Raw genomic sequence first — 17,022 nt, 5'->3', positions numbered from 1 at the left:
AGCATATCTGGCACTGTGGGGGCATATGTCTATCTGGCAGTGGAGGGGACATAGGTGTATCTGGCACGCTGGGGACATGTGCATACCTGGCACTGTGGGGGCATATCTGGCACTGGGGAGGGATATGCCTATCTGGCACGGGGGGGGGGGGGGGGGCATGTGTGTATCTGGCACTGTGGGGACTTGTGCATACATGGCACTGTAGGGGAATATGTCTATCTGGCACTGGGGGGGGGGGGGGTATATGTGTATCTGGCATTGTGGGGACATGTGTATACCTGTCACTGTGGGAGCATATCTGGCACTGTGGGGGCATATGTCTATCTGGCAGTGGAGGGGACATAGGTGTATCTGGCACGCTGGGGACATGTGCATACCTGGCACTGTGGGGGCATATCTGGCACTGGGGAGGGATATGCCTATCTGGCACGGGGGGGGGGGGCATGTGTGTATCTGGCACTGTGGGGACTTGTGCATACCTGGCACTGTAGGGGAATATGTCTATCTGGCACTGGGGGGGGGGGGGTATATGTGTATCTGGCATTGTGGGGACATGTGTATACCTGGCACTGTGGGAGCATATGTCTATCTGGCACTGGGGGGCTTATGTATATTTGGCACTGTGGGGGCATATTTGTATCTGGCACTGTGGGAGCATATTTGTATCTGGCACTATGGGGAATATTTGTATCTGGCAATGTGGGGGCATATGTGTATCTGCCACGGGGAGGGGGGGGGACCTATGTGTATCGGTCATGGGGGGGCATATTTCTATCTGGCACTGTGGGGGCATATGTGTATCTGGCACTGTGGGGACATATAAGTGTATCTGCCACTGCACTACTGGGGGCATTTGTGTATCTGGCCCCCATATGTGTATCACGCTCCCATTTTCATTGGCCACGCCCTGTGTGGCATGTGACCACACCCATTTTTGGCCACTAAGAACGTTTTTCTGCTTGCACCACTGTACTTAGCAAATATATGTACATAATGAAAAATTAAATTTCATGTTTTATGGCTTTTTATCTTTATGTTAAATTGTCAATCATCAAATGAGGGCTTGTGACCAAACAATTAAAATAATAAAATTGGGGAGAGGGACGGACATGATTGTAGTGCCTAGGGGTGCCCTGACCCCTATATCTGCCCCTGGCCACAGTATCGACAGTTATTATGTTAAAATGCCGACAGGCAACATTTTGACATTCTCAGAAGGTAGTAAGTCACCGCTAGGCCTGGTTAAGATTCTTACAAGTCAAAATTTCCCTTTTCTAAATTATGAATATGGATATTATGGGGCATATGGCTAATTAGTGACATACATAGGTATTAGAATGGGGGTGCCAGGGGCGACTCGCCCCCCCCCCCCCCCCCCAATAGTTAAGAGGTGCCAATGTACTGAGTCACTTGGCACTGAGCGGCCACCATCTAGGCTTCCCATGGCAGTGTCAGGATGGAGACAATCCCCTTTCCAGCTGCTCCACCCCCTACTTTCCCACAGCCCTTCTCTGTCTGCCTCCAGGGCCCTCCTCCGCCCTGCACCCATCTCCAGCCTCTACAGTGAGTGGCTATTTATTGTGGACTGGCCCCTCCTCTGGGACCAGCCCTGTGCCCTTCTCACCTCCCACTTCATGTGCTCCTCCCCTCTTCCCCCTCAGCACCCCCTTCGTCCTTTCTCTCCCTACCTTGCAGCTCCCCCACTCCCCCATAGATAGAGGGGTGCCAAAATGAAATATCTTGGTTCCCCCCCACACACACACACACACACACTAACCTAAACAAGTTGTGGTGCCCCTGTATGTATATATATATATGTGCATATCAGCACATACAGTAGATAGGCATAAACCTCCCTCTATTTAATGGTCCAGGTGCACAGCAAAAACAACAAAATAAGTGTTTGTATAGAAAAAGGAAAGAAGCGGCCACTCAAAAGGGACTTGGGGGTCCATTTATCAAGAATCGCATTGCAATATGCGATTCTTCTGGCGGCATGTATCATACTACACCCGCCAGAACAGGTGTTCCGAAAGGATCCCATCCCTGCGATGTGCTGTGAGTGCTGCCAGGGCTCCTTCGCATGTGCAGCCCCACTGAACCCACATGCACAGCGGCCATTGCCAGGGATAGTTCCGGAAGAACCCTCCGCCAGCTAATTAGTTAATATGTAGCCCATAAGCTACAGCGGGCTACCACCCCAGGAAGCTGCAGGGGCTAATCTGGCAGCATCACAGGAAATATCTACAATATCTGCTGCAGTTCTTCTGTCATACATTGTGATAAAACTAAATATATGCGATTACACCCCCCCCCCCCCCCCCCCCCCCCCGTGTGTGTGTGTGTGTGTGTGTGTGTGTATGTATACATATAAATATTAAGAAAGAGTGGGTTCCGGGCCTGGATCCGAGTCAGGCCTGCATCTCCCTGTCTGACTCGGATCCGAAAACGAGGCAAAACCTCAAGATCCCGCTGTCGGATCCTGAGGTTTTGGCTTGGACGCTAGTCTCCATAGTATCCTATGGAAGACCACTGATTGGCTGAGAGAGCCTATCATCGTGTCCCAATAGGCTACAATGGGCAAGATGGATGCCCCCACAGTGCTAATAGTGCCGACACCACCGCTGACACTGCCGGCACCACCGCCCGCACTGCCAGCACCCCTGCACTGAGGACACTGCCTGCACTCCTACACTGAGGACACCTCTAGCACTCTTGCACTACCGGCACCACCGCATTGAGGACACCACTGTAGTTTCAGAGTAGCTCAAAACCTACTCAGCGCTTGCGATCACTTCAGACTGTTCAGTTCCTGTTTTGACGTCACAAACACGCCCTGCGTTCGCCCAGCCACGCCTGCGTTTTTCCTGGCATGCCTGCGTTTTTCCGCACACTCCCTGAAAACGGTCAGTTGCCACCCAGAAACGCCCGCTTCCTGTCAATCACTCTGCAGCAAGCAGCGCGACTGAAATGCATCGCTAGACCCTGTGCAAAACTACATCGTTCGTTGTGCATACGCATGCGCAGAACTGACGTTTTTTAGCCTGATCGCTGCGCTGCGAACAAATTCAGCTAGCGATCAACTCGGAATGACCCCCAATATACAATGAATTCCACCTACACTGTATCCGACCGCTTGGTATCCAACATGCACTGTAACCCACACTGTGTCTGACCCTCACTGTATCCGACCAGCACTGTAACCTGGTCAATAATTAACTGTGTCCCAAAGTAGTCCGCACTGTACTATGCAGGTACAAAATGCTGTTGTTTGTGATTGGGGAGATTTTGGGGAGCTGCTAACCAAAAAGTCTGAGTGATCGCTGCTTTACATGGGCACATAGTGCCAGTCATCAGTGACCCAGGGCCCCCAGATGGGAAGTACAGACTGGGCACTGAGAATAGGCATGTGCACTTGTGTAAGGGACATCAATATCTGCTGTTGCTATTTTACACATGGTTTGTTTGTTTTTTATTTGCTGTTTGGTAACTACTTTAGAGCAATAATATTGTGCACATGATTCTCAGGAAATGTCTGTGTTGGATTGTTTTCTATTGATAGTACTTGTGAGTTGGTTTGATTGGTTATTGCTAATACAGTACTAATTTGTAGAACATTTTAAAACAGAAATAACTGCCGTATGTTTGTGCCGCTGCTCCGTTGCTTAGTTTAGTCAGCCAGGCTTTGGCCTATGTTGGTGAACAATATTGTGAGCAGTGAGGTGGTCAAAATTGAGTGGAAATGAGTGGAAATTAATGTTATTGAGGTTAATGATACTGTCGGAACAAAAACACCCCCAAATTCTGTTATTTTAGCTGTTTTGATGATCTTTTTCGAAAACATACAGATCCAAAACCTAAACCCGAAAAATGGCCCAGTGCACACCCCTAATAAATAGGTGTGTGATATATATATATATATATATATATATATGTGTGTGTGTGTATATACCTATATGTGTGTGTGTGTATATATACATATATGTGTGTGTGTGATATGTATGACATATATGTGTGTATATACATATATATGTGTGTGTGTGTGTGTGTGTGTGTGTGTGTGTGTGTGTGTGTGTGATATATACATGTGCATGTGGGTGTGTGTGCTTATATACATCAGTGGCGTGCGGTGAGGTCAGTGGCTGGTGAGGCATGCCCACTACTGCCGCTGCCAGTGCCTGCTACTGTACCGTCACCCCCACCAACTGCCAATGCCTGCTAATGTTGCTGCCAGGTACTGCCCCTAATGCTAATTACCAATCCGATGCTGACGCCAATGCCCGCAAAGTCTGAGGAGCTGCGGCAGCTAAGGTATGGGCATCAGAGGTGGCCAGGGATAAGGAGAACAGCCGAGGGTCTGTCTGGAGGCATGGAAGCAGGATTAGAGCTGCAGGGCGGTTGATTGAGACGGCGGCATTAATTACTCCCCCTCCCCTTATACCCCAGCACACACACAGTAATCACCCCCCCCTTCCCTTACACCCATACACTAATCACTCCCCTTATACCCCAGCACATATGCACTAATCACTCCCCCCTCCCCTTATACCCCAGCACATATGCACTATTCACTCCCCCCTCCCCTTATACCCCTGCACACATGCAGTAATCACCCCCCCACCACCACCACCACCACACACACACACACACACACACACACACACACACACACACACACACACACACACACACACACACACACATTTCCCAGCACACATTAAATAATCACACCCCGGCACACATGTAGTAATCACACACACTCTACCCTTAAACCCTGCACAAACGCACTAATCACCCCCCACTCCCCTTTTATGCTGGCACAGTGTGTACAAATCGCTGGCAGAGCCCACATGGCTGCCAGGAAACTATGAAAGCCCGTGTTCAGTAGACAGCAGCGCTCAGCATGGAGACCGGGAGATGGCGGGATATACACACCGCACACACACACCAGCCGGCTCTCCGCGCTGCCGACCAGAGTGGCGGGGTCCGGGACACTGACCAGAGCACTTCAATCACGAGTATGAGGATCCTGGAGGGAAGCTGGCAGGGGGCTGTGCGCCAGTCTCTGATAGTGTCCGAGGCAGGTGGGGACCGGGTGACAGCTGAAGACTATGTCTGGCTGCGGTGCAATATGATGCCTAACCTGGAGTACTGATACGGCCAGCCCTAGCGGCAGAGTGTGCAGCTACTCCCGACTTACAGTGACGACGGATGAAGGAGAGAAGTGGTGCCCAATCATATCTCCCTCAGTAACGCCCCTCACTGAGGCACGTCTACTAGTGCCGCTTATCCTGCTTTTTTAAATGGGCTTTTTACTGCCCATAGCTTGGCCCCGCCCCTCACTTCCAGCCCTTTATCATTGGCCGCAGGAGGCACCGTTCTCGGTGCCTCCGAAACTAATTGAAACCTATCTTTACAAGGTACGAATAATTACAATAATATAAAGCATATACTTATGACACATAATGTGTGTCATAAGTATCTTCTTTGCATTATTGTAATAATTAATGACAGGGGAGGCACTGCCTCCCCTGACTGCATGTCCCTGGTATAAGGGGAGGGGGGAGTGAATAGTGCGTATGTGCTGGGGTATAAGGGGAGGGGGGAGTGAATAGTGCATATGTGCTGGGGTATAAGGGGAGGGGGGAGTGATTAGTGCATATGATACATATATGCTTGAGATATATGTGTGTGTGTGTGTGTGTGTGTGTGTGTGTGTGTGTGTGTGTGTGTGTGTGTGTGTGTGTGTGTATGTATACATATATGTTTGATATATGTATGTATGTATGTATGTGTGTATGTATGTATGTATGTATGTGTGTATATATATATATATATATATATATATATATATAGATATATAATGTGTGTGTGACATAAATATCTCAATCATACACCATATGTATGTTTAGTGTGCATCACACAGACAGATGCAGTAGCAGTATATGGTGTGTATCACACATGCATATGCCCCAGTAGCAGTAGACGGTGCATGACACATGATATATGCTATGACACAGTAGCAGCAGTGTATGGTATATATACTGTATATGTAGTGTAATATCACACACAGGCAGGGAGACACAGTGATTGGTATCCTGCCTCTGTCCTAGTCCCCGCCTCATTGCTGACACTGAAATCCTGTGCACTAAATGCTAACCCTATGGCCTGGCTGTCTGAGATTAGCCTCCTGTCTCCAAGGAGCCGCTGTGAAGCCGTGTACTGGGTGTCTCCGTATAACATTACGCAGTTCCTGCGCCTTTAACGCCAGCAGCAGAGACGGGAGAGGGGCAGGAGCGGAGGCCGGGAGTCGGGGAGCAGGAGCAGCACCACCACCGCACACCTAGGGGGGAGATCCGGGGGGCCGGTGCAGACTCATCCATCAGCCAAGGAGGCATTGACTTAAAGCAGCAGCCAGTGCAGGGAGGGGAGGCAGAGGCATAGGAGGGGGGGGCATTGGCATAGAGCAAAGGGGGTATAGAGGAGGGGGTGCAGGGGTATAGAAGAGGAGGGGGTCAGGGGTATAGAAGAGGCAGGGACCAGCAGCAGCTGCATTCCTCCCTAGCAAGAGCATCCTCCGCTCACCCCCAATATGCTGGGGTGCGTGGGGTCCCACTCGGGAAGCTGAGCACTGCAGGGGCACCTCCACGCGGGACCGTGGACTCTCGCTCTCTCTCCCCCATGTACCCACACAGGCACTCGGCATGCAGCAGCAGCAGCAGCCGCCACTGAGTGTGACCTGATCGCCGGGGAGCCTCCTCCTTAGCACCGGCCCTGCCGCAGCCCCCCCCGCACTGCTGAGCGGACCCCCGCACCGAGTTACATGCATGTCCAGTGGGGGAAGATTTAATTTTGATGACGGGGGGTCCTACTGCGGCGGCTGGCAGGATGGCAAGGCTCACGGGCACGGCATCTGCACGGGTCCCAAGGGGCAGGGCGAGTACACCGGCTCCTGGTCTCACGGCTTCGAGGTGCTGGGGGTCTACACCTGGCCCAGCGGCAACACCTACCAGGGCACCTGGGCGCAGGGCAAGCGGCACGGCATCGGGGTGGAGAGCAAGGGCAAGTGGCTGTACCGGGGCGAGTGGACGAACGGCTTCAAAGGGCGCTACGGGGTCCGGGAGTGCACGGGCAATGGGGCCAAGTACGAGGGCACCTGGACGAACGGTCTGCAGGATGGCTACGGCACGGAGACCTACTCAGACGGAGGTAAGAGCTCCCCACTGTCCAGTGATTGTCAGCTCTGCGGCCAAGCTCTGGCCTGGGGTGGTACCCAGCTTCCCTGGCCAGTCCTGCCAGCGTGGATGGCTGTCACCTGATGGTGGCACTACCAGTGTACTAGGGCAAGGCCATGGCTCAGTTGTATTATATGGCGTGAAGCTGTAAGGGGGGTGCTGAGATGGTACAGACAGGGCTCACCCTAGTAAGCACTAAAATACACCTGCATTGGTGTATATATATATATATATATATATATATATATATATATATATATATTACTGTGACTTTTTTTTAAATAAATAGACTGGCCTTTCCTTTGCAATTAGTGGGGGAGGGGAGATCCTTGCCACCTGTACCATGGCCGGGGATGCAGATATCTTCCATTAAGTTATGATTTTCCTCGCACGGGATAATGTTGTTTTAGTAATCATAATTATTTATCCCTTTTCTTGGCTATTTTGACCATTATTTTTTTTTTCAAAACCACATGTCAGAGACCACAATGCGCACATGTTTGTTGTACACTGAATGGCATAGATTCTACAGTCTCTGCTTTTGTGGTGACCGGTGCCAGAGTGGGTGTCACAATGCTGCATATGCCAGGATAAAAGAATATTAGATAATATCGCCATCATTTGCAATTACCTTTTTTTTTGTGCTATAGTTAATCATTCCAAGGGAGGGGAAAAGCCTGCAGTGACATACATTGCTGCACATGGGCCAGTTTATTTACCGATTTAAGTCAGCGACTTGGGATAAGGGCCGGCATTCGCAGAGATGTGGAAGCAGTCATTGAGCAACTTGTGTTTTTTTTTTTTTTTACTGATCACATAGGTATTTTCTGACAGATGAAGAGTGGCAGCACAGTACAGACCAGATCACTTTCCCTTACTATATATATTATTACAATATGTTCATGTTTGGCATATGGTAGCTGCAGAAGACACTTCTTCTGTGCAAGTCAAAATGTCCCTTTACAGAGTAGCATCAGCAGGCCCCACAACAGGGGGGAGGGGGGGGGGGACGGACAAAGGGGACACCTGTACAGGGCCCCAAGGTTCAGAGGGGCCCTAAGGATAAGAGACACAAAAAAATGGGGCCACAGTACCAATATTGTTTGATAAAATGTTTGCTCCAACTGCTCAATCACACACACACACACACACACACACACACACACACACACACACACACACACACACACACACACACACACACACACACATTTTTTTTAAGCCACTCTCTGCTTTAAATGGGGGGATCAAGGGGAATTGCAGGGGCCCCAGAGATATCGGTGTACTGGGCCCCAAGATTTCTGTTGCCGGCCCTGTGCCTCAGCGTCGGAGGTTAAACACACCATATATTTTATTTTTCTAGGCCAGGTGTGAGTTGTATCTGTTCAGTAATCTCGATCATGTGTCAGCATTCTAGAACAATATGTACATAGAGTGTAATAATATGGGAGGTTATGTCCAGTATAAATCACTCTCTCCGCTTAATGGAAAGCTTTCAGTATTACACAGCACAGAGGAGTGTAAATCTGGTTACATATACACCGCCAAGACCCGTACATTTCCATGCTCTCTTTACTGGAAGACATTCGGAAGGCTGCCTTGTTGCTATGCAGCTTTTATGATCAGAAAAGTTTCTCTGAACCTCTTAAAAAATATTGAAATGAATCAAGTAGTATTTATTATGTGCTGGAAGTTTGTTACAAACAGGTACGTTCTTTGGACCTCATTCATGTTTGTAAGTAAAGCAAAAAAAAAAAGCACGTAACTTTGTGTCCAGAACAAACCATGTTGCAATGCAAGGGGAGCAAATACATATCTATTTTTTCTCTGCACGGTAAATACTGGCTGCTTTTGCATGTAGCCCACAAACATTAGACAACTTTATTTTTACACTGCAATTAAAATTTCAGTTTGAACACACCCCACCCAAATCTAACTCTCTCTGCACATGTACCGTCTGCCCCACCTTCAGTGCAACATGGTTTTGCCCAGTTGCTTGCTTTTTTTGCTTTACTTACAAACACAAGATAGTGAGGCCTTTTGTACCTTGCGCCTCACTGATGTCATAAGTTCCTAATGATCTGATAGGCCTAGTATTGGTTCAGTTCACACTATAGGGGTGATTCAGATCTGATCGCTGCTGTGCGTTTTCGCTGACCAGCAACAAAGGGCATCGCTGGTCAGCGACGGGATGGTGCGAACAATACGATTGCATGAGCGTTCGCAAGGTGATTGACAGGTGGAAGCCGTTTGTGGGTGGTGACTGACCGTTTACTGGGAGTGTCCGAAAAAACGTAGACGTACCCAAGCGTTTTCAGAGAGTGTGTCTGACGTCAGCTCCGGCCTCGATCAGCCTGTTGTTATCGCACTGTAGGAGTAAGGGGATGTGGTCAAGATCCCGCCGGACGGAATCCCGAAGGTTGGAATACTGACACCGGAATCCCGACCGGCACAATAACGACATATTCTCCCTCTGTGGGTGTCCACGACACCCATAGAGGGAGAATAAATTAGTGTGCCGAGCGTAGCGAGGCACCGTGTCCACAAGGGGCTGCTTTGCGCTCGCCCCCCTGTCGGGATTCCGACCGCCGGGATCCCGTCCGGCGGGATTTCTTACTGATCCCGGAGTAAGTCCTGGGCTGCGCACACAATGCACAAAGTGGATTTTAGTAGCTCAGCGTACACATAGGATTGCAAACTTGCACGGCGAATATACACTCCCCCTGGGGGCGGCGACTATCTGATCGCAGGACAGCAAAATTAGCAGCCCAGCGATCAGATATGAATGAGCCCCTATGCCTTATGTTGATTGTAGGTGCCATTGTCTAATAATAATATTACTATTATTATTATTATTATTATTATTTTTTTTTATTATTTTTTTTTATTTTTTTTAGTTATTATTATATAGCAATTATTAAACAGCTTGTGGCAACTACTGGTTTACACTGCAGCCATAGGATATGGCTGAGCACGTACAGTAACTGGTGTGTCAACAAGAGAGCTTTTCCCCACCCTTCCCTGTAAAGTGCTTTGGGACACTGTCATTTACTGTAACTCTGTGTTCTTTTTATGTGTTCTCCTGAGCTTGTTATCGCACACCTGGCCTGATGAGCAGCAAAATAGAAATACAATAACCGCTGAGTCGATGTTATACAAACGAGCCACGCTTCATATGCAGTAGATGTACGTTCTGATTGCCCTGTACCTGTGGATGATCCTGCATATATCGGTCACTGTATAGTATTTTGCAGTGTGTGCCTGTAATGAGATTTGCCTCTAGGTCCCCAGTTGGAAATATATTGGTCTCTGGGGAGAAGCACGCACAGTACGCTTCTGGCTGCACCCAGCCTACCTTTCTGGTCATGTGATTGATTTTTATTTTTTTGGGGGTATGGGGAGGGGGGATGGTGCACACAGGTCAGTGTCTTGCTCAGTACTTGATCTGGGGGCCACGTTTCATTACATAGAGAGCGTGTGCAAAGCATCATTCTAGCTCTGAGGATCTGGTCCACCTTGTTATTAAGCATCAAGTCTTATCTCTGCCTTGGCCAGCACAGCTCCATCTGCAAAGACTGTACACTGTGCACGCACAGGGTGGGGAGCTGTGCGGACGCAGAAAACAAATGCCAGGGAGAGACCAAAATGCAGCTGCTATAATGGACAGAGCTTGTTTACAGCCTGGGATGGGGGGGGAGAAAACCCTGTGAAATGCTGAAAATCAGTCACCAATGGCTGTAGAGTTGCAAGTTCCTTATTAGCAGGCAGCAACCCCCTCCCTCAGAAGGATATGTCATCGGTAATAAACACCAGCAGGTCTTATTTGCTAGATTCCCCTAAGAGAGCAGTGCACATGCAGCACTGTTCTGCAGTGACTAAATCATTAGTGAGGGAAAAATCTGCCGTTGTGTTGTTTGCCAACCTGAGCTGGAATAAGTGGACATTTTATAACTGTGGCCGCCTGGCGCACTGTCCACAGCCCATCACCGTATAAACATGCACTCCTCCTAGTACTCCGTTATCAGTCAGCAAGGCCTGCAGCGCATTGCAGATTTACAATGTGTATGAATATTTCAGCTTACCTGTGTGTTATAGATAGAGCGCACCTTCCTTCTGTGATGACGGCCAAGTCCTGTCTGTAACAATAATTGTATGGTAACTATAGAGACTTATATTTTCCTAAGTCCTAAAAACAGTATATATATTTAGGAATGGAATAGATTTTTACTGTAAATAATTTTATATAACCTGTGTCTATCCAGCAGGGCAAAAAAATGCTATTTCTCTGACATCCTAGTGGATGCTGGGACTCCGTAAGGACCATGGGGAATAGCGGCTCCGCAGGAGACAGGGCACAAGAATAAAAGCTTTAGGATCAGGTGGTGTGCACTGGCTCCTCCCCCTATGACCCTCCTCCAAGCCTCAGTTAGATTTTTGTGCCCGAACGAGAAGGGTGCAGGCTAGGTGGCTCTCCTAAAGAGCTGCTTAGAAAAGTTTAGCTTAGGTTTTTTATTTTACAGTGAGTCCTGCTGGCAACAGGCTCACTGCATCGTGGGACTAAGGGGAGAAGAAGCGAACTCACCTGCGTGCAGAGTGGATTGGGCTTCTTAGGCTACTGGACATTAGCTCCAGAGGGACGATCACAGGTACAGCCTGGATGGGTCACCGGAGCCGCGCCGCTGTCCCCCTTACAGAGCCAGAAGAGACGAAGAGGCCCGGTGAAATCGGCGGCAGAAGACAATCCTGTCTTCAGACTAAGGTAGCGCACAGCACCGCAGCTGTGCGCCATTGCTCTCAGCACACTTCACACTCCGGTCACTGAGGGTGCAGGGCGCTTGGGGGGGAGCGCCCTGAGACGCAATATAAATGATAATACCTTAGGTGGCAAAAGAATACATCACATATAGCTCCTGGGCTATATGGATGTATTTTAACCCCTGCCATTTTTACACAAAAAAGCGGGAGATAAGGACGTCGTGAAGGGGCGGAGCCTATCTCCTCAGCACACAAGCGCCATTTTCCCTCACAGTTCCGCTGGAAGGACGGCTCCCTGACTCTCCCCTGCAGTCCTGCTTCAGAATCAGGGTAAAAAAGAGAAGGGGGGGCACTATTGGCAGCAAATGACAATATAAACAGCAGCTATAAGGGAATAACACTTATATAAGGTTATCCCTGTATATATATATAGCGCTGGGTGTGTGCTGGCAGACTCTCCCTCTGTCTCTCCAAAGGGCTCGTGGGGTCCTGTCCTCTATCAGAGCATTCCCGGTGTGTGTGCTGTGTGTCGGTACGTGTGTGTCGACATGTATGAGGAGGAAAATGATGTGGAGGCGGAGCAATTGCCTGCGTTAGTGATGTCACCCCCTAGGGAGTCGACACCTGACTGGATGATCGTGTTCAAACAATTAAGTGATAATGTCAACACTTTGCAAAAAACTGTTGACGACATGAGACAGCCGGCAAATCAATTAGTGCCTGGCCAGGCGTCTCAGACACCGTCAGGGGCCCTAAAACGCCCGTTACCTCAGTGGGTCGACACAGACCCAGACACAGATACGGAGTCTAGTGTCGACGGTGATGAGTCGAACGTAATGTCCAGTAGGGCCACACGTTACATGATCACGGCAATGAAGGAAGCATTGCACATTTCTGACACTACAAATACCACTAAGAAGGGTATTATGTGGGGGGTGAAAAAACTACCAATAGTTTTTCCTGAGTCAGATGAATTAAATGAGGTATGTGATAAAGCGTGGGTTTCTCCCGACAAAAAACTGCTAATTTCTAATAAAATATTGGCACTATATCCTTTCCCATCAGAGGTTAGGACACGTTGGGAAACACCCCCTAGGGTAGATAAGGCGCTCACACGTTTATCTAAACAAGTAGCGTTACCGTCTCCTGATACGGCCACCCTCAAAGAACCAGCTGATAGAAGGCTGGAAAATATCCTAAAAAGTATATACACACATACTGGTGTTATACTGCGACCAGCAATCGCTTCAGCCTGGATGTGCAGTGCTGGAGTCGCGTGGTCGGATTCCCTGACTGAAAATATTGATACCCTGGATAGGGACAATATATTGTTAACTATAGAGCAAGTAAGTGCTATGTCCATCTCTGCCAGAAGAACGTTATGGACGCGTCAGTGGTCAGGGGATGCGGATTCCAAACGACATATGGAAGTATTGCCGTATAAAGGGGAGGAGTTATTTGGCGCTGGTCTTTCGGACCTGGTGGCCACGGCAACGGCTGGAAAGTCCACCTTCTTACCCCAGGTCACTTCACATCAACAGAAAAAGACACCGTCTTTTCAAACTCAGTCCTTTCGTTCCCATAAATACAAGCGCGCAAAAGGCCATTGCTTTCTGCCTCGGGGCAGAGGAAGGGGAAAAAGACTGCACCATGCAGCCGCTTCCCAGGATCAGAAGCCTTCCCCTGCTTCTGCCAAGTCTTCAGCATGACGCTGGGGCTTTACAAGCAGACTCAGACTTGGTGGGGGCCCGTCTCAAGAATTTCAACGCGCAGTGGGCTCACTCGCAAGTGGATCCCTGGATTCTACAGGTAGTATCGCAGGGGTACAAACTGGAATTCGAGGCGTTTCCCCCTCGCCGGTTCCTGAAGTCTGCTCTGCCAAAGTCTCCCTCCGACAGGGAGGCAGTTCTGGAAGCCATTCACAAGCTGTATTCCCAGCAGGTGATAATCAAGGTACCCCTCCTACAACAAGGAAAGGGGTATTATTCCACGCTGTTTGTGGTACCGAAGCCGGACGGCTCGGTGAGACCAATTTTAAATCTGAAATCCTTGAACACTTACATAAAAAGGTTCAAATTCAAGATGGAATCACTCAGAGCGGTGATAGCGAACCTGGAAGAAGGGGACTATATGGTGTCTCTGGACATCAAAGATGCTTATCTCCACGTCCCAATCTACCCTTCTCACCAAGGGTATCTCAGGTTTGTAGTACAAGACTGTCATTATCAGTTTCAGACGCTGCCGTTTGGGTTGTCCACGGCACCTCGGGTCTTTACCAAGGTAATGGCCGAAATGATGATTCTACTTCGAAGAAAAGGCGTATTAATTATCCCTTACTTGGACGATCTCCTGATAAGGGCAAGGTCCAGGGAACAGTTAGAAGTCGGAGTAGCACTATCTCAGATAGTGTTACGTCAGCACGGGTGGATCCTAAATATTCCAAAATCGCAGCTGATTCCAACGACACGTCTTCTGTTCCTAGGAATGATTCTGGACACAGTCCAGAAGAAGGTTTTTCTCCCGGAGGAGAAGGCCAAGGAGTTATCCGAGCTAGTCAGGAACCTCCTAAAACCAGCCCAGGTGTCAGTGCATCAGTGCACGAGGGTCCTGGGAAAAATGGTGGCTTCTTACGAAGCAATTCCATTCGGAAGATTCCATGCAAGAACGTTTCAGTGGGATCTACTGGACAAATGGTCCGGTTCGCATCTTCAGATGCAGCAGCGGATAACCCTATCACCAAAGACAAGGGTGTCTCTCCTGTGGTGGTTGCAGAGTGCTCATCTTCTAGAGGGCCGCAGATTCGGCATTCAGGATTGGATCCTGGTGACCACGGATGCAAGCCTGAGAGGCTGGGGAGCAGTCACACAGGGAAAAAACTTCCAGGGCTTGTGGTCAAGCATGGAAACATCTCTTCATATAAACATTCTGGAACTACGGGCCATTTACAATGCCCTAAGTCAAGCGAAACCCCTGCTTCAGGGTCAGGCGGTATTGATCCAATCGGACAACATCACGTCAGTCGCCCACGTAAACAGACAGGGCGGCACGAGAAGCAGGAGGGCAATGGCAGAGGCTGCAAGGATTCTTCGCTGGGCGGAAAATCATGTGATAGCTCTGTCAGCAGTGTTCATTCCGGGAGTGGACAACTGGGAAGCAGACTTCCTCAGCAGACACGACCTTCACCCGGGAGAGTGGGGACTTCACCCAGAAGTCTTCCACCTGATTGTAAACCGTTGGGAAAAACCAAAGGTGGACATGATGGCGTCACGTCTAAACAAAAAATTAGACAGATATTGCGCCAGGTCAAGGGACCCTCAGGCAATAGCGGTGGACGCTCTGGTGACACCGTGGGTGTACCAGTCAGTGTATGTGTTCCCTCCTCTGCCTCTCATACCAAAAGTACTGAGAATCATAAGAAGGAGAGGAGTAAGAACGATACTCGTGGTTCCGGATTGGCCAAGAAGGACTTGGTACCCGGAACTTCAGGAGATGCTCACGGAAGACCCGTGGCCTCTACCTCTAAGAAAGGACCTGCTCCAGCAGGGGCCTTGTCTGTTCCAAGACTTACCGCGGCTGCGTTTGACGGCATGGCGGTTGAACGCCGGATCCTGAAGGAAAAAGGCATTCCAGATGAAGTCATCCCTACCCTGGTCAAAGCCAGGAAGGATGTAACCGCAAAACATTATCACCGCATTTGGCGAAAATATGTTGCGTGGTGTGAGGCCAAGAAGGCCCCTACAGAGGAATTTCAACTGGGTCGTTTCCTCCATTTCCTGCAAACAGGACTGTCTATGGGCCTAAAATTAGGGTCCATTAAGGTTCAAATTTCGGCCCTGTCGATTTTCTTCCAGAAAGAACTGGCTTCAGTACCTGAAGTTCAGACATTTGTAAAAGGGGTACTGCATATACAACCTCCTTTTGTGCCTCCAGTGGCACCTTGGGATCTCAATGTTGTTTTGAGGTTCCTTAAGTCACATTGGTTTGAACCACTCACCACTGTGGACTTAAAATATCTCACATGGAAGGTGACGATGCTGTTAGCCCTGGCTTCAGCCAGGCGTGTGTCAGAATTGGCGGCTTTATCATATAAAAGCCCTTACTTAATTTTTCATTCTGACAGGGCAGAATTGAGGACTCGTCCTCAATTTCTCCCTAAGGTGGTTTCTGCTTTTCACATGAACCAACCTATTGTGGTGCCTGCGGCTACTAGGGACTTGGAGGACTCCAAGTTACTTGACGTTGTCAGGGCCCTGAAAATATATGTTTCCAGGACGGCTGGAGTCAGAAAGTCTGACTCGCTGTTTATCCTGTATGCACCCAACAAGCTGGGTGCTCCTGCTTCTAAGCAGACTATTGCTCGTTGGATTTGTAGTACAATTCAGCTTGCACATTCTGTGGCAGGCCTGCCGCAGCCAAAATCTGTAAAAGCCCATTCCACAAGGAAAGTGGGCTCATCTTGGGCGGCTGCCCGAGGGGTCTCGGCTTTACAACTTTGCCGAGCAGCTACTTGGTCAGGGGCAAACACGTTTGCTAAATTCTACAAATTTGATACCCTGGCTGAGGAGGACCTGGAGTTCTCTCATTCGGTGCTGCAGAGTCATCCGCACTCTCCCGCCCGTTTGGGAGCTTTGGTATAATCCCCATGGTCCTTACGAAGTCCCAGCATCCACTAGGACGTCAGAGAAAATAAGATTTTACTTACCGATAAATCTATTTCTCGTAGTCCGTAGTGGATGCTGGGAGCCCATCCCAAGTGCGGATTGTCTGCAATACTTGTACATAGTTATTGTTAACTAAATCGGGTTATTGTTGTTGTGAGCCATCTTTTCAGAGGCTCCTTCGTTGTTATCATACTGTTAACTGGGTTCAGATCACAAGTTGTACGGTGTGATTGGTGTGGCTGGTATGAGTCTTACCCGGGATTCAATATCCTTCCTTATTATGTACGCTCGTCCGGGCACAGTATCCTAACTGAGGCTTGGAGGAGGGTCATAGGGGGAGGAGCCAGTGCACACCACCTGATCCTAAAGCT

General features: G+C 49.1%; 1 protein-coding gene across 3 annotated transcripts in view; it reads left to right on the top strand.

Annotated features, from left to right (window-relative positions):
• Positions 1–6,516: 6,516 nt before the first annotated feature.
• The window catches only part of JPH3 (junctophilin 3), a 181,998-nt gene continuing 171,492 nt past the window's right edge, over positions 6,517–17,022 (top strand). For all 3 annotated transcript variants that reach the window (XM_063945666.1, XM_063945665.1, XM_063945667.1), the window contains exon 1: positions 6,517–7,209. In XM_063945666.1, the coding sequence (XP_063801736.1) occupies positions 6,828–7,209 (382 nt within the window). In that variant the 5' untranslated portion in view covers positions 6,517–6,827. The remainder of the gene's footprint in view (positions 7,210–17,022) is intronic.

This window comes from Pseudophryne corroboree, chromosome 11 (genome assembly GCF_028390025.1).
Source record: "Pseudophryne corroboree isolate aPseCor3 chromosome 11, aPseCor3.hap2, whole genome shotgun sequence".
Lineage (NCBI taxonomy): Eukaryota > Metazoa > Chordata > Amphibia > Anura > Myobatrachidae > Pseudophryne > Pseudophryne corroboree.
The sequence above is the reverse complement of the archived record's forward strand: the minus strand, read 5'-3'. Positions and strand labels throughout refer to the sequence as shown.